Source organism: Macaca mulatta, chromosome 19, assembly GCF_049350105.2.
Source record: "Macaca mulatta isolate MMU2019108-1 chromosome 19, T2T-MMU8v2.0, whole genome shotgun sequence".
Taxonomy (NCBI): Eukaryota; Metazoa; Chordata; class Mammalia; order Primates; family Cercopithecidae; genus Macaca; species Macaca mulatta.
This window is the reverse complement of record NC_133424.1, coordinates 17,320,365-17,338,512: the sequence shown is the minus strand read 5'-3', so window position 1 is coordinate 17,338,512 and position 18,148 is coordinate 17,320,365. Positions and strand designations below refer to the sequence as shown.

The 18,148-nt window shown below is 51.9% G+C and overlaps 1 protein-coding gene across 4 annotated transcripts in view; it reads right to left on the bottom strand.

The window, feature by feature from the left end:
• The window catches only part of SIN3B (SIN3 transcription regulator family member B), a 50,292-nt gene extending 32,692 nt beyond the window's left edge, over positions 1-17,600 (bottom strand). For all 4 annotated transcript variants that reach the window (XR_013409197.1, XM_077978231.1, XM_015123245.3 and 1 more), the window contains exons 1-4: positions 17,480-17,600; positions 17,107-17,213; positions 15,357-15,510; positions 4,480-4,680 (exon numbers count right to left, since the gene is read on the bottom strand). Coding sequence is in view for 3 of the 4 variants with exons in the window: in XM_077978231.1 (XP_077834357.1) it covers positions 4,480-4,680; positions 15,357-15,510; positions 17,107-17,213; positions 17,480-17,590 (573 nt within the window). In the remaining variant the exon portion in view is untranslated. The remainder of the gene's footprint in view (positions 1-4,479; positions 4,681-15,356; positions 15,511-17,106; positions 17,214-17,479) is intronic.
• Between the last annotated feature and the right edge of the window lie 548 nt (positions 17,601-18,148).

Sequence of the window (18,148 nt, the reverse complement as noted above, 5' to 3'; positions counted from 1 at the left end):
CAAGAGGCAGTGGAGCCGGGGCCTCCCAGATAATATGGCGTGGCTTCCAGTGTCCCACTCCACGGCTGCAAAGCAGGAGGAGTCCCTGCGCTGGCACCTCCCGCCCCTCTGCGCCCACTGCAGCCTGTGGGAAGGGAAGCAAGTTTTAAATCTTGGCACCAGTGGCACCTAAACTGCAGGGGAAAAAAACACCACCCTTCCAAAAAGTCATCAAAAGCCACTAAAAAGCAAAACTTAAAAATGAGCAAAAGCCACTCAGTTCAGATAATAAATAGAAATGATCCATCTGCATACAGACAGAACAACGACCACATTGACTGAAGTTTAAAGAAACAATTTAGGCTGGGCATGATGGCTCATGCCTGTAATCCCAGCACTTTGGGAGGCTGAGGCAGGAGACTGGCTTCAGTCCAGGAGTTCAAGGCCAGCCTGGGCAATACAGTGAGACCCTATCTCTACAAAAAATTTTACACTTGATCTTAGCCAAAAGGCTGAGAAATGATTTAAAAAAAAAAATTTAAACATTATGTAGGCATAGTGACACCCTCCTGTAGTCCTAGTTACTTGGGAGGCTGAGGCAAGAGGATTGCTTAGGCCCATGACCTCAAGGCTGCAGTAAGCTACGACCATGACAGTGCGTACTCCAGCCTGGGCAACAGAGCAAGATCTTATCTAAAATGAATAAAGAAGAAAAGAAACAATGACCGAATTGACTGATGTTTAAAGAAACAATTTAAAACAGTGCCACAGCCATCTTCTGCTCATCTGACTACACAGACAGAAGAGGCTGGGATTTCCGATGAGGGTGTGGGGAACTGGTGCTCTCAAACATGGAAGGCAAGACCAGGTGCAGTGGCTCACGCTTGTAATCCCAGCACTTTGGGAGGCCGAGGCAGGCGGATCACCTGAGGTCAGGAGTTCAAGACCAGCCTGGCCAACACGGTGAAATCCTACCTCTACTAAAAACACAAAAATAACCCAGGTGTGGTGGTGTGTGCCTGTAGTCCCAGCTACTTGGGAGGCTGAAGCAGGAGAATCGCTTGAGCCTGGGAGGTGGAGGCTGCAGTGAGCCGAGAGGCTGCGAGAGCCGCCACTGCACTCCAGCCTGGGTGACAGAGTGAGACTCCGTCTCAGAAAAACAATCAATCAAACACCCAAGGCAGAAAGATAAACTTGTACCACCTTTCAGAGGGAAATTTAGTGATCTCTATGAATGCATAGTACACCCTCAACTTAGAGAAGCAGTTTGTGGAAATTCATGCTGCAGAGAGTCAGTTCTGCTAGAATGCTTATTTTGAACAAGACGTCTGTCTAAATGAGATACAAGTACTGGGAATAATTTGAACATGAGATGAATTTTGTGTTTGCTTCTCTTCTATTTTGTGCAGGAGAAACACCAGGTGAATGCAGACACTGCTCCTGGCTGACCAGGACCCCGTGGGAGTATGCAAAACCACGCCAGCACCCCCCCCCCATGTCCGGGCGCTCTCTCAGTGTTGTGTTCCCCTGTGTTAGGGGCCAGCCCTGTCCCCATCTGAGGCCATGATGACCTGTCTGATTTCAGATATCCTCCTCCTGGCCTTCACATAATTCACAGGCTGCCACCACATCCACAAACCAACCTCAAGTCTCTTCCAAGGTCAGTACCCTATTTGCTGTAGCATTCATGTAATTCCTAGACACTTAACACGCACACAACGGTGCTGCTGTTTAGAGTCGGTGCCTATCTTTTTTTAAGTGTCACTGAGGAAGTTTTTGAATGTCATACCCTGAGTCTGTTTCCCCACGAACCCTGCAGTTCCCATGACACTCTGCAACTGTGCAGAGTGAGTTCATTTTTAGGGACCCACTTATGTGAGGGTAGAACTAACCGTTCGCCCCAGCACACACAGGACATGCATACGTGGCTGTATAATGGGTGACAGTTACCAAGGGGTGACCTGAGACAGGCTTGTGCCTGAATTTGTTGCTCAGTTAACCTCACTGAACCCAGGCTCGTTGGCACCACCAGTTCTGTGGCCATTTTATGGATAAGAACCCCAAGGGAGAAGGTGGCAGAGATAAAGTCTGAAGGAAAATCCCACAAAGATGGAGAAACAGTAAGTAACACATGGCCAGATGGACCCTAGAGCTGCCTGGTTTGGTTCTAACAGTATCCCTGAAATATCTGAACCAACATTCTAAAACCAGGATAATTTACACAACAATTCAGACTTATATTTAAAAAAAATAGACAACCTGAGGCTGGAGTCACCAGGGGCCTGGTTTAAAATGCAGATACCATCCAGCTGGATGCAGTGGCCCATGCCTGTAATCCCAGTACTTTGGAAGGCCGAGGTGGGTGGATCACTTGAGGCCAGGAGTTCAAGACCCACCTGGGCAACATGGTGAAACTCCATCTCCTCAAAAAATACAAACATTAGCCAGGTGTGGTGGTGAGCGCCTGTAGTCCCGGTCACTCAGGAGGCTGAGGTGGGAGGATTGCTTGAGCCCGGAGAAGTAGAGGCTGCAGTGAGCCGTGAAGATGCTGCTGCACTCCAGCCTGGGCAACCGTGAGACCCAGTCTCGAAAAAAAAAAAAAAACAAAGAAACTGCCAATGCCAGGAGGGCCCTGATGAATGGGAATCCTGCATGGCGGCCCAGGTGTCTGCATTCTCAACCAACTCCCAGCAGCCTGGTTTGGGTTCCGGGATACTGCACTGTCCTTCCCATGGCACTCCCTCTGAAGGAGTCTGTGGCAGCCCCTCACTGTGACCTCGTCTAAATGCATCTCTGGCGTCTCTAACCTGCCCCTTCCCGTGCCACAGAACAGTCACTGCTCTCCCGTGCCACTGCACAGACTGCTCTCCTGTGCCTTCCGAAATGTGATGAGCCCATGAAGCCTGGGAGGGGCCCATGGATTCTACGATCACAAGCACATCCCTCCACACAGACGAGACGCTCACAGCAGCCACCGGCAACCACTCATCCATGACAAGCAAGCGTTCTTAGGGCTGTACCAGCCTCTCACAGACACTAAGGCCCATGATGATGCCGGCACGGTGGACAGCAAATGCCTTGGAGTTCCCAGCGTGCAAATTCTATCCATCTGATCTTAAACACTTAAGCTGAAAAGAATCCCATTTCTTTACTCGACATGTCAAGGCCACCCAGATATCATTTTAAAAGATTTCTGCTAATTAGCCAGGCGTGGTGGCCCAGGCCTGTAGCCCCAGCTGCTCAGGAGGCTGAGGCAGGAGAATCGTTTGAACCTAGGGGGCTGAGGTTGCAGTGAGCTGAGATTGAGCCACTGCACTCCAGCCTGGGTGACAGCAAGACTCCATTTAAAAAAAGAAAAAAAAATGGGTTCTGCTGCTAAAAAAAATTACAAGTGTTAGAGACTCCATGTCTGGGTGAAGAGGACGTCTAAGCCCCACTCATGACACAGATGTCCCTCGCCACCAGCCCACCTGCACTGCCCAAGTCCCCTGCAGATGCCCCGATGCCGCTGTCTGCTCCGGCCCCCGGACCTCTGCACAGGCCGTTCCTGGCACCGAGAACGTCCACCCTTCCTCCAGGCTAACCTGCCTACTGGTTCCGACTGATCTGTCAAGATTCAACCTGACCGTCCGCTCCCTGGCCCCGGACGGGCTGGGAACCGGGCTGGGAACCATGTTAATCCTGACTCACCTCTCCTGCCCACATCCTTTCTTTTCCACCCCAATCCACCTCTGAGTTTCTTCCCATCACTGCAATGAACAGCTAAGCAGGAGCAGCCATTTGTCTCTGTAGCCCCAGTTCCTGGTGCCGAGCCCAGTTGTCATCAGCAAAGTAAAGGGTGGTCATATTGCCTAAGCAATAACAAAGTCATCTGATAAAAAGACGGTCTTGGCCAGGTGTGGCGATGCACACCTGTAGTCCCAGCTACTTGGAGGGCTGAGGCAGGAGGATTGCTTGAGCCCCGGAGGTCGAGGCTGCAGTGAGCTATTATCACACCACTGCACTCCAACCTGGGTGACAGAGCAAGACCCTGTCTCAAACAAACAAACAAACAAAGGTGACTGGGCACGGTGGCTCTCACCTGTAATCCCAGCACTTTGGGAGGCTGAGGTGGATGGACTGTCTGAGCTCAGGAGTTCGTGACCAGCCTGGGCAACATGGCAAAACCCTGTCTCTACAGAAAATACAAAAATTAGCTAGGTGTGGTGACGCGCGCCCATGTTCTAGCCCCAGGTAGCCTCCGCTACTTGGGAGGCTGGGGTTGGAGGATGGCTTGAGCCCAGGAGGTAGAGGCTGCAGTGAGCCGAGTCTGTGCCACTGCACTCCAGCCTGGGCAACAGAGCCAGACTCTGTCTAAGAAAAAACAAACAAAAAAGCCCACAACTAATTAGAATTTCACAGGATTTTATGAATTCTGACAGGAAAATCTGTCAGATATCTGCAGGGCCTCAAACTGGATGAAATCCAAAACCCACAAGGAATTGTAATCTGAGCTCTTACCTGGTACGTGTGCAGGATCTCCAGGAACGACCTGTAGATTTCCGGGTGGTCTAGGAAGCGGGTCTTAATCTTATTCACATAGCTGATGGCGTTGTTGAATTCCACGGAATCGGACTCCAGGGGTACCTGGGGTTTGTCCTCTTTATACGGCACCTGCTGCTTGAAGTCCTCTGCACCGTCCCCGTGGTTGTGCGAATTCTCCTGACAAGGCGACAATGAGTTACTGCCAGGCCCGACGCCGGAAACAGACTGTGAAAAACGCCAGGCCCAGCCACTGTCTGCACAGGAACGGAAAAAACTCAGCACGGAGCCAGGTTTTATTAGAGACAGGGAAAGGTTACTTCTGGGAGCCCGGAGGCAAGCAGAGTGGGGTGCACAGGTGAGTCTCCCCAGTTCCCCTCCACCCGATCCTTACCCATCTACTCAAAGAACACTACAAGTTCAATGAGCACCTTCCATTTGGAAAACTTCACATTCAGGAGAAATGTACAAAGTGGATGTTGAAGCCTCTGCGGCGCCAAGTGCTAGGCTGCGTGTAATAGAGAAGTCTCCCACGCCTTCTGCAATCTGTTTCAGCAAGATTGCCTTCACGTGGGAAGGCACCTGCTGCCAACAGTGATGCCAAGGTAGGATACATAAGGTGGGGACCCTGGAGGTTAGAGGCGACCCACCGTCCAGGTTGTGGGGGACTTCAAGGGACATGACATTTTTGGTGCTAAGCCCCAGGCCAATCGCAACGAGGTGCATTGGTTGCTTGGGAGAAAAGACAGGCCCTGAGCACCCACCAAGAATGCCCTCTATGCGTGTACTTTGCAGCCGATATGAGCAAAAATAGAAACAAGCTTGCCTCCCATGTTGTGGTGGGACAGGACCACACCCCCAAAGGAGGAGCTGTTGTTTCTAAACCAGAATTATGCTGCACTATCCCCAGCACAAAAGGGCTGGGTCTCCAGCCAGTCAGGATTCCTCCAGCCTGGCTGAGGTTTTTGCTTGGACAACCCCTGCGTGGTGAGTCCCAGAGAACGCTCTTTCACCAAAGTAAAATGACGCCACCTCCCAGCACTCCTGCGTTTTTCTCCGTGGCCCCTGTCGCTACCTTACGGATCATGTGTTTTACTCATTGTATTGTCTGCCAGTCCCTGACTAGATGGTGGACTCCACGAGGGCGGGGGTTTTGATCAGGGCTGTATCCTCAGTGCCTGGAACAGTGTGAGGAACGGAGTAGGCTTCACCCCGTTGGGGATGATAAAGTGAACGGATGAAGGGACACACAGACTTCACTGTTTCCGCTGCCCTGCGGTGCCCAACACTGCATGTGACCCAAACGCTGACCCTGAGGATCTACTGGGACAGGCAAGGCCAGGCACATCACTGCTGTCTTATACTGAAACAGGTACCTCTGCTGGGCACAGGCACCATCAGCGGGGTGAGTGCATTCATCAGCTCAGGCTGCCACAATGAGGTAGCCCAGACTGGCTGAAGCAACAGAAGTCAGTAGTTCTCAGTTCTGGAGGCCAGGAGGCCAAGGTCAAGGTGCCAAGAGGTTTGGTTTTCTGAGGCCTCCCTCCTTGGCTTGCAGACGGCCACTGTCTGTGTCCTCATGTGGTCGTCTCTCTGTGCACGCATGTCCCTGATGTGTGTTCCAATCTCCTCTTCTTATAAGAACACCAATCAGACTGGATTAGGGCCCACCCTAATGGCCTCATTTAAATCACCTCTTCAAAGGCTCCATCTCCAAATGCAGTCACGTTCTGAGGTGCTGGGGGCCAGGGCTAAAATACATGAATTTGGGGTGGAATGTGGGGTGCGAGGATGACACAATTCTGCCCAGAACAATGGGTACAGAGACAATTGTAGAAAGTCTCAGCTGAGAAAAGCAGAAATACAAGACGCAGAGCAGCCGCGATTCTAAAACAATTTCTCCTCGGTGGCGGGATTTGTTCTTCTTGTTTTGAGATGGAGTCTTGCTCTGTCTCCCAGGCTGGAGTGCAGTGGCACGATCCCAGCTCACTGCAACCTTTGTCTCCCAGGTTCGAGTGATTCTCCTGCGTAGGTGGGATCACAGGCGCTGTGTGACCACGCCTGGCTAAATTTTGTATTTTTAGCAGAGATGGGGTTTCACCATGTTGGCCAGGCTGGTCTCGAACTCCTGACCTCAAGTGATCTGCCCACCTTGGCCTCCAAAGTGCTGAGATTACAGGCGTAAACCACTGCGCCCAGTCAGTCGCAGGATTCTAAGATTCTCCGGGGATGTCCGCGAGGATTCTCTTTGCTCAGGCTCACAGGGGGCTGCGTCTGTTTCTCCACGGTGCACAGGTTTGACAGCAGAAGGGGTTGGAACACGCAGGGTGTGGGTATGTAGGGAAGCAGCATGGAGCCAAGGTCTGTTTCAGAGGCAGCTGTAGGCTCCCTGCGAGCCCCCCACCACTCCAAGGAGGCATTTCCAAGCTCCGCATGCATCTGATCCCCTAAAGTGTGCCACTGCGACAAGATAGGGAACCACGCTCTAGACCAGGGCTTGGCAAAAAGAGCCAGATGGGATGGTACAGCCACTGCGGGGGACAGTGTGGCAGTTCCCTCAACAGGTTGACCATGGAATTATTACTACCATATGACCCAGTAATCCCACTCCCAGGTCTATACCCAAGAGAACTGAAAACAGGTGCTCAGGCCAGCTGCAGTGGCTCACACCTGTAATTCTAGCACTTTAGGAGGTTGAGGTGGACAGATCATTTGAAGTCAGGAGTTTGAGACCAGCCTGGCCAACATGGCAAAACCCCGTCTCCACTACAAATACAAACATTAGCCAGGTGTGGTGGTGCACACCTGTAGTCTCAGCTACTTGGGAGGCTGAAGAACTGCTTGAACCCAGGAGGCCAAGAATGCACCACTGTACTCCAGCCTGGGCAACAAGAGCAAAACTCCATCTCAAAACAAACAAACAAACAAAAAAAAACCAGGCGCGGTGGCTCAAGCCTGTAATCCCAGCACTTTGGGAGGCCGAGACGGGCGGATCACGAGGTCAGGAGATCGAGACCATCCTGGCAAACACGGTGAAACCCCGTCTCTACTAAAAATACAAAAAAATTGGCCGGGCTTGGTGGCGGGCGCCCGTAGTCCCAGCTACTGGGGAGGCTGAGGCAGGAGAATGGCGTAAACCCGGGAGGCGGAGCTTGCAGTGAGCTGAGATCTGGCCACTGCACTCCAGCCTGGGTGACAGAGCCAGACTCCATCTCAAAAAAAAAAAAAAAAAAAAGGGGGCCAGGTGCGATGGCTCATGCCTGTAATCCCAACACTTTGGGAGGCCAAGGTGGGCGGATCACAAGGTCAGGAGTTCGAGACCAGCCTGGCCAACACGGTGAAACCCCATCTCTACTAAAAACGCAAAAAAATTAGCCAGGTGTGGTGGCAGGAGCTTGTAATTCTGGCTACTTGGGAGGCTGAGGCAGGAGAATCCCTTGAACCTGGGAGGCAGAGGTTGCAGTGAGTTGAGACCCCGCCACTGCACTCTAGCCTGGGTGACACAGCGAGACCCTGTCTCAAAAAAAAAGAAAAACAGGTGTTCCAACACATCCTCATATATGAATGTTCGCTGCAGCACTACGCACAACAGCCGAAAGGTGGAAATAGACCAAACATCCATCAACAGATGAGTGGGCATGCGAAATGTGGTCCCGCCACACACTGGAGAATGATTCAGTCTTGAGAAAGGAAGCACTGATACTGGCTCCGATGTGAATGACCCCGGAAAACACGATGCTGAGTGACATGACAAGCCAGACACCAACGGCCACACGGTGTATGACCCCACTGATATGAAATGTCCAGAACAGGCAAATCCCTAGAGATAGGAAGCAGACTCATGGTTGCCAGGGGCTAGGGGAGAGGAGAATTAGGAGGGTCAGGGTTTGATTTTGGGGTGACGTTAATGTTCTGGAATTAGTAGTGATGGTTGCACAGTATTGTGAATATACTAACACCTTAAACTGATGATGATGAATTTTATGTTATGTGAATAGTATCACAATATGAAATAGTTTAAAAAATTTAATCCTTTGAAACTGTAAAAATCACAACCAATCACGCTGAGCCAGGCTGGCTTTGGCCGCCAAGCCGCCATGTGCCGACTGTGCTGCTCTAAACCACCCAGCACAAGCCCAGCTTTCTCTCTCTCTTCTGGCACCTCCTCTCTCCCCGTGCCCTGCTGGCCTCGTCAGGCAGAGTTTGAACTGCCTCCCACACCATGACAAACCATCCTGCGTGGCTGACACATCCATCTGAGCATCCACACACAGCCCCACCTGGGTACTGATTACCAGAGCCTCAAATGGCAGGCACCTCACAGACACACAGCAGCCCCCCAACTGCCCCGGCCTTACGTACCTCAGTACCGGCCCACACTTTTACCCAGAGAATCAGGCATCCTGGGATCACCCCAGACTTCTCACTCTCACTGACACTCCCCCGCTCCTGATCTATATCATTATCCACTCTGCCCCCATCACATGGGAACCCCCTCTGGTCCTTGTCACCAGTCACTCTGTCCCCATCACTCGGGGCACCTCTCTGGTCCTTATCGCGGTCCACTCTGTCCCTATCACTCGGGGGACCCCTCTCCAGTCCTTGTTACCATCCACTCTGTCCCCATCAGTCTACTTAGTCCCCATCACTTGGGGACTGTCTCTGGTCCCTCTCACCATCCACTCTGTCCCCATTGCTGTCCACCTCTGTCCCCATCACTTGGGGGCCTTTTCCACTCCTTGTTACCATCTATTCTGTCCTCATCACTTGGGGACTGTCTCTGGTCCTTGTCACTATCCTCTCTGTCCCCATCACTTGGGACCCTCTCTGGTCCTTGTCACCATCCACTCCATTTCCATCACTTGGGGCCCCTCCCTGGTCTCCCAGGGGCCTCCTGACCCCGATTCTCAGCACAGCAGCAGAACTGCCTCCCAGAACCATCCGGTACTTCTCACGATCCTGGCTCCCTCTCCCCCTTCTCTCCTTCAGCTCCTGACCCTGCCGTTCTCCTCGGCTGTTCCTCAAGCACACCCACTCACTCTCACCTCAGGCCATCACACCCCACCAGAACAGTCCCTCATGAAACAGGTCTTGCCCACAGCACCTCCTCCCACCCTTCCTCGGCCTGCTCCATCCTCTGTCTGCCCCCTCCCGCACGCAGACTGAATCTGCCCATCTGTTTCTCACCGGACCCTCACCTTGACTATACTGGAACCCTGAGAGCAGGGCCTCTGAATAAACCCCAGGGCCTGACTCGCAGAACCCTCAATAAATTCCAGGGCCTGGATCGGAGAAGGGGTCACCGCCTGCTCCAAGAGCCAAGAATATACAAACACAAGAATTGACTTGTTGACAACTAGCGGGACTTCCCCCAGACAGTAGGCAGGGGGCTCCCTTTGAAAGTCGAAGGGCTGTTTATGTTAGGAGCTGCACGTTAAGGGGTTATCTCTGTCTCTGTCCAAGCCGGTTGTCATCTTCCACGAGGCAGGGTCTGCCCTGAAGAGGACCCGCTAGCTGAGAGCGGCCACGTTCCCACCAGCATCCAGTTTCTCATTCCTGCACCATGCACTGCCCCCTGGCAATGTTCCAGAAGGTGGATACGGTCATGAACAAGACAATGGAGGGGCCCACCTCATCTTAAGGACTCACCATCTACCAAGGAAGGAAAACCAACAAGAAATAATGGATTTCGAACTTCTTTTCCTAGCCGTTTTGAAATATATAACCCAGGGTGGCGTAAGAATGACACAGGGTGGGGACTAGGGGGGTTCTCTGTAGAGGTGACATTACAACCAAGGCCTGAATTACCCGACAGGAAATGATGCTGACTCAGGAGGCCGAGGCGAGGCTCCAGTAGGAAGCGGTTCCTTCCTACAAGTTCCCTGGGTTGTCACTGGCCACACACCATGGCCTGTGTATGTCTTTCCCCTTTAGACTCGTGTTCTCAACTGGAGCAACTCCGACACCCAGGGGATACTCAGCAACACGGAAGACACTTCAGGTTATCACATCTGGAAGCAACTGGTGGGTGGAGACAGTGCCCAGGGTGGCCCCTCGCCATAAAGAATAGTCTAGCCCCCAAAACTGAAGTTAAGACACCCTGCACCAAAGGCTGCCCGAGGCTGGGACTCCCTTATTCACCTTCCTTAGACCTATGGGCCACTCCCTACTTGTCAGTAGCCAGCAGGCTTTGTGATAAACTGAGGGGGAAAAAAATGATACTTTAAAACAGTCAAACTAGAAAAACTAAGAAACAGAGAAAATACTGGCCAGGAGTGGTGGGTCACACCTGTAATCCCAAAACTTTGGGAGGCCAACGCAGGAGGATCACTTGAGTCCAGCCTGAACAACATGGTGAAACCCTGTCTCTATTTTAAAAATGTAAAAAAGGCCAGGAACAGTGGCTCACGCCTGTAATCCCAGCACTTTGGGAGCTGAGGTGGGAGGATCACTTAAGGTCAGGGGTTCGAGACCAGCCTGGCCTACATGGTAAAACCCTGTCTCTACTAAAAATACAAAAATTAGTTGGGTGTGGTGGTGCATACCTGTAATCACAGCTACTTGGGAGGCTGAGGCAGGAGAATGACTTGAAACTCAGAGGCGGAGGTTGCAGTGAGCCGAGATCACGCCACTGCACTCTAGCCTGGGTGATAGTGAAATGGCGTCTCAAAAAAATAAAAAAGTAAAAAAAATTCAATTAAACTAAAAAAAAAAAAAAAAGAACTTTGGGAGGTCGAGGCAGACAGATCACCAGGTCAGGAGTTTGAAACCAGCCTGACCAACATGGTGAAACCCCATCTCTACTAAAAATACAAAACTTAGCTGACAGTGGTGGCAGGCACCTGTAATTCCAACTACTCAGGAGGCTGAGGCAGGAGAATCGCTTAAACCCGGGAGGCAGGGATGCAGTGAGCCAAGATCATGCCATTGCACTCCAGCCTGGGTGACACAGCAAGACTCCGTCGCAAAAAAAAAAAAAAAAAAAAAAAAAAAAGATGGCCAGGTGCAGTGGCTCACGCCTGTAATTCCAGCACTGGAAGGCTGAGGCGGACAGATCACGTGAGGTCGGGAGTTTGAGACCAGCCTGACCAACATGGAGAAACTCAATCTCTACTAAAAATACAAAATTAGCCAGGCACAGTGGCACATGCCTGTAATCCCAGCTATTCGGGAGGCTGAGGCAGGAGAATAGCTTGAACCGGGAAGGCGGAGGTTGCAGTGAACCGAGATCGTGCCATTGCACTCCAGCCTGGGCAACAAGAGAGAAACTCCGTCACAAAAAAAAAAAAAAAGAAAGAAAGAAAGAAAAAAGGAGTATCACCAGGGCCTCTGTGTGTGGGAAACCCTGTGAGGCTTTCAGATGATGGCCTCTCAAAGGACTCCAGGGAGCCGAAAGCTCAAAGGACTCCTGAAGCCACGCAAGTCACAGCCTGGACTGGGACATCTCTCATGTGTCTGTGCTGAAGCCACTCAAACAACAGCCCAGACTGCTGGGAAGCAGGGCTGGAAAACGGACAGCACCTGTGTCAATATCAACTGGAAGCGAGTGGGCTCCTAGGTGCCCCGAAGAGAACAAACCTCTACAGCTAAGACAGGAAGCCCTGGAAATGACTGTTCCTGGGCTGCAGGAAGATGACCAAGGCCCTGCTGAGTAGCTACTAAGTGAAAAGTTCTTTTCAAGCCTTTCCCCAAATCAATGGGCCTGCACCGTCGTCATTGTCACCTAAGCCACCTACGGGGAGACAAGACTGCCAGCCCTCCACGGTTGGGGACCCGCGGCTACTTAAAGGAAGAGCCAACTCCAAATACAACCACAGTGTGGCGCCTGTCATGATCTAGCCCTGAAAGTCGAGTTACTCCACGGGCAGGGACTCTGCTGAAAGGCAGCGTCCACATGCAGGATGCACAGTTCACATCTTTCCACTCTGGCTCTTTCTGAATGAGTGACAGGAACGACACCCAGTGTTTCCACAGCGTTCAGGCTCTGCAAAGTGCTCTCATGGATGCTCCTACTGCAAACGAGCTTGGCTTTCTCCCGCAGTCGTAATTGTTCCGGAGATTAATCTTGCTAAGGCTTTCATGGTCTGAGGCGCTAGCAGTACATCTGGATCCTGGGGCTTCATTTGCAAACAGGAAATCGAAGGCTCTTCGGAGTTCAGTGGCCACACGCTTCCAAGTTTCCCTTTAAAGCTGAGACTCCGCCGGGTGCGGTGGCTCATGCCTGTAATCCCAACACTTTGGGAGGCAGAGGCAGGCAAATCACAAGGTCAGGAGTTCGAGACCGGCCTGACCAAGTGGTCAGGCCATTAAAAATACAAAAAAACTAGCCGGGCATGGTGGCGCATGCCTGTAATTTCAGCTACTCAGGACGCTGAGGCAGGAGAATCTTTTGAACCCGGGAGGCGGAGGTTGCAGGGGGCATGATTGAGATTGCACCACTGCACTCCAGCCAGGGCGACAGAGCGAGACGCCATCTCAAAAAAGAAAAAAAAACTGAGACTCGCTCCTTGGCTTTCAGGAGACAACAGGCTGTCGGCGGACAGGGTCTTGCACAGAGAAGCAGCAGAATTTTTTTTTTTTTTTTTGAGATGGAGTCTTGCTCTGTCACCCAGGCTAAAGTGTAGTGGCACAATCTCTCCTCACTGCAACCTCCGCCTCCCGGGTTCAAGCAATTCTCATGCCTCGGCCTCCCAAGTAGCTGGGATTACAGGCATGCGCCACTGTGACTGGCTAATTTTTATATTTTTAGTAGAGACAGGGTTTCACCATGTTGGCCAGGCTGGTCTCGAACTCCTGACCTTGTGATCTACCTGTCTCAGCCTCCCAAAGTGCTGGGATTATAGGTGTGAACCACCGCGCCTGGCCGAGCAGCAGCAGAATTGACACGCACCTTGTACACAGAATTAATACAAAAGCACTGCCACATTACCCTTCGCTGTTCTCTTTCCAACTGACTGCAGAGTGTCAGATCCCTAACTGACTGGACAGTCTACCATCTCTTCCATCAAAGGAAGACCTACCAAGTGCATCCAGCAGTAGATTCTGACACTCCCTGCTAAAACTCTCGGGGTGAGGCCTTGGAGGAGGTTGGGAGAGCTGGTTCACTTACACCAGTGGTTCTCAACAGGGGCACTTTTGTCCCCAAGGAGACACCTGGCAATGTCTGGAGACATTTCTGGCTGTCAGAACTGAGTGAAGGTCTGGTGGGTGCAGGCTAGGGATCCTGCTAAACATCCCACAATGCACTGGGAAGCCCCCAACAGCAAAGAATTATGCCTTAAATGGCAATAGTGCTGAGGTGCAAAAAATGACAATGGACATCTTATAAAAGGAAATATTAAGTAGGCTTTCTTTTTCTCAGAGGCACTAGTGAGCTCAAGCATGAAGACACCGCAGAGATAGAAGGGGCAGTGAGCCAGGCATGGTGGCTCACTCCTGTAATCCCAGCACTGTGGGAGGCCAAGGTGGGCAGATCGCTTGAGGCCAGGAGTTCAAGACCAGCATAGGCAACATAGTGAGACCCTGTCACTACAAAAAAAATAATAATAATAAATGAGCTGGCCATGGTGGTGCACACCTGCAGTACTAGCTACTAAGGAGGCTGAGACGGGAAGATCACTTGAGCCTAGGAGGTTGAGACTGCAGTGAGCTATGATGGCACCACTGCACTCCAGCCTGGGCAACAGAGTGAGACCCTGTCTTTTTTTTTTTTTTTTTAAAAAAAAAAGAGGCCGGGCCGGGCGCAGTGGCTCAAGCCTGTAATCCCAGCACTTTGGGAGGCCGAGACGGGTGGATCACGAGGTCAGGAGATCGAGACCATCCTGGTGAACACAGTGAAAACCCGTCTCTACTAAAACTACAAAAAACTAGCCGGGCGAGGTGGCGGGCGCCTGTAGTCCCAGCTACTCGGGAGGCTGAGGCAGGAGAATGGAGTGAACCTGGGAGGCAGAGCTTGCAGTGAGCTGAGATCCGGCCACTGCACTCCAGCCTGGGCGACAGAGCGAGACTCCGTCTCAAAAAAAAAAAAAAAAAAAAAAAGAGGCCAGGCATGGTGGCTCATGCCTATAATCCCAGCACTCTGGGAGGCTGAAGCAGGCAGATCACTTGAGGTCAGGAGTTCAAGAACAGACTGGCCAACATGGAGAAACCCCATCTCTACTAAAAATACAAAAATTAGCCGAGCATGGTGGCACATGCCTGTAACCCCAGCTACTCTGGAGGCTGAGGCAGGAGAATCGCCTGAACCACAGAGGTTGCACTGAGCTGAGATTGCGCCACTGCACTCCAGCCTGGGTGACAGGGCCAGACTCTGTCTCCAAAAAAAAAAAAAAAAAAAAAGGAATGCCAGCACCTATCACCCAAGAAAGGACCAAAGCCACGCCAGGAGTCCCAACTGAGCTAATAATCCTATCAACAATGAAACACAACCACCATAAACGTGGCTATTCACACACCATCTCGACCACTTTATTTTGTAGGTGGTACTGACAGTGATCAGAGGCAGACGAGGACATACCCAAATACAAGGGCAAGCCTGCCTGGTATGCTCGCTGGGAAAGCCTCAAGCCAAGACCTCAGCAACTGCTGGGGTGGTTATTCTGTGTTAGGAGGATACCTCCCTGACATCTCCTCTTGATTTAAATCTTCCAAACAGATCAATTTGGGAGGCAGAGGCTGCTTGTGTAGGTGTTTCCATATCTATTTTGATTTGTGCTAGAAGCAATGAGCATGTCTAGAAAAAGAACAGAGCTTAAGTGGCTTTCTAGCAATGATACAAGAGAGACACGTGGCCCAACCTGAGTAGCAAGATACACGCAGTGAAGGCTGAGATCACCCGAACCACTGTAGCAGCATACCTGGCTCGTCAGAGGCGACTGTATGTTTAACTTGCCATTCTTGGGAATGTCTATTCTGTATCCAAGGGGAAGAAAAGCGTTGAATCCAACAATGAGGTCAGGGTGCTCGTGGAAGAGCTGTGAGACACGTCTGATGACTCCAGGAGTATCGATGCTAGAAGAAACAACGGAAGTGGGCAAAAGGGTCTTAGGAAGTAAATGAAAAATGTAATCTATTCCCCACTCCCTTGATACTGCCACATAAAAACCTTCTCAACAGACAACAAAGGAACCTAAAATGTGACCCACCAGGCACAGTGGCTCCTGCCTGTAATCCCAGCACTTTGGGAGGCCAAGGCAGGCAGATCACCTGAGGTCAGGAGTTCGAGACCAGCCTGGCCAACACGGTGAAACACTGTCTCTACTAAAAATACAAAAATTAGCTTGGCGTGGTGGTGCGCGCCTGCAGTCCCAGCTACTCAGGAGGCAGAGGCACAAGAATCACTTGCACCCGGGAGGCAGAGGGTTGCAGTGAGCCAAGATCACACCACTGCACTCCAGCCTGGGAGACAGAGCGAGAATCCGTCTCCAAAAAAAAAAAAAAGTGCCCCATGTGATAGCATCTGTACACTATGATCTATCTCCTGACTGGCTAGGCCTGAGCTCCTTGTTTCCTCCTGGTGGGAATGAGAGAATACTGACATTGCTCAGCTCCCCCAAAACACTCCAAGAATGAGCACTCTCGGTTCTGAAGATGTCAGGAGAGCCAACCGCAAGGCCTGGACTCCAAGAAGTGGCAGGAGGCCAAAGTCATCCAAGCAATGTGAAAAATTCCCTCATTTCATATCAGATAGAGATGACTATGACACAGGTTTCCATCTGAGCAAACAATTGCAATGCATAAATACCAATGGTACCGCCAAGTATGGGAAACGTGTAATAGGAGGGGAGAGATGGAGTCTCCCTTCAGGTTGCATCGCAGCCCAGCCCTTAGCACTGGGCTCCTGGAAGGAAACCAGGCCAACCCCACCATGTTTCCTAAGAGGGGGCAGCAGTAAGGTAAGGATATGACCTCCATGAGTCTGACTCAGAGGGTCTGAGTTCTAGTGTCACCTCTGCCACTTAGGTGGGTCCCTTACCCACTCCAAGTCTCAGTGAGCCTCCTATAAAAACAAGGGCATGATCCCAGCGTTTCCCATCTATCTGTAATCCTCCTTGATTCTGGGCCTGCAAAATCAGCTCATGTGTTTTAAACGTTTTCTGTGTGCCAGCTCCCTTACTAAGCATTTTATGCGTCTTACTTCCAAGCAGGCCTGGGACCACAGTGAGCCCAGAGAAGCACCTTGAGGACAAGATTAAAGGGGAAGAGGGTGCCAATAATTTCAATCATCAAGACAAATAACATTTTACAGAGTTTGAAAATAAAAAATCAAAATGGGTCCCACGAAGTCTTTCATGAACAAAACTAATTTTAAAATCAACATATTAAATCGAGGCAGGATTTGACTCTATTTGAGTGTGCACGGCCTTGCCCTCCCTGCCTCCCCCCAGATCCCTGTCCCGCTTCCAGGAATCCCCACAAAGCTCCACAAGGTGGGTACTATCCATTTTCATTTTTGTTACGGGAAGGAGCTAAGACTCTGAGAGATTCGACAACCTGCGCAAGGTCACCCGGCCCAGGGGGGCAGCCTGGGGAGGGGAGGTCTCACCCCGCTAGGCCTGATTCCGGCCCAGGGGGGCCCCCCGAGGTGGAAAAGGGCCCCGCGGGTACCTCTGGCTTTTGAACTCCTTCATGATCTCCAGGAAGCCGTTGTAGGTGGCGGGGTCGCTGCCAAAGCGGATCTTCACCTGGTCCAGATAGGTGAGGGCGTCTTCTACCTGCAGAGAGGGGGAGGGTCCCGGTGGGCCCGGGTCGCGGGAGGAGGGGACGAGGGGACGGGGTCCCTGAGGGGAAGAGGATGGGCTGCGCCTTCGGAGGGCGGAGGTGAGCGGTGAGGGGTGAAGGGTCCGGGGCCGTGCAGAGGGGAGGCCGAGGCTGGGCCGGGGCCGGGCGGGGCCGGGGTCGGGCGGGGCCTGGGTGAGGGGCGCCCGCCCGCGGGGTCCAGAGGATGGGGTCCCCGAGTGAGGGCGGGGACGCCACTCACGTGCACTGGCAGCTTCTCGTGGCCCGCGGAGCCCGAGCGACCCCAGCGGGCGCCGCTCAGCCCCCGGCCCGCGGGGCCGCCGCCACCGCTGCCGCCGCCAGCGTGCGCCATGTCCGAAGTCGGAGCTGCGCCCCGCCCCGCCCCCGCCCGAGGGCCTGCCGCGCATGCGCAGCCTCCGCCTTTGGAGGCGGGGTTTGATGATGTTAGAGGGGCGGTGCTCTTTGAGGGACTAGTCGTGAAGATCTTCTCCTTATGCTTGGTATCATAATTAATGATTTATATAGCAGGGGTAGGCGAACCAAGACCCACCGGCTGCTTTGTCCGGCCCTGCAAGCTCAGAATTATTTTTACATGTTTACATAGCTGGGAGAAAAATCCAAAGGAGAAGAATAGTCTATGAACTGTGAAAAGTTTCTGAAATTCACATTTCAGTGTCCCTGAATAAAGTTTTATTGGCACACAGACACGCCCACGCGTTTACCTAGCATCTCTGCCTGCTTTTGCCTTGCAACAGAGTAGGTAGTTGCTAAAGATGCTACAGATCTGCAGAACCTGAAGTATTTACGATCTTGCCTTTTATGGAAAAAGTTTGTTGGCCCCTGCTTTATAGAGTTGATAGGACAATGAAGTATGAACACCCAGCGCCCTAATACAGGGCCTTGCGTGGTG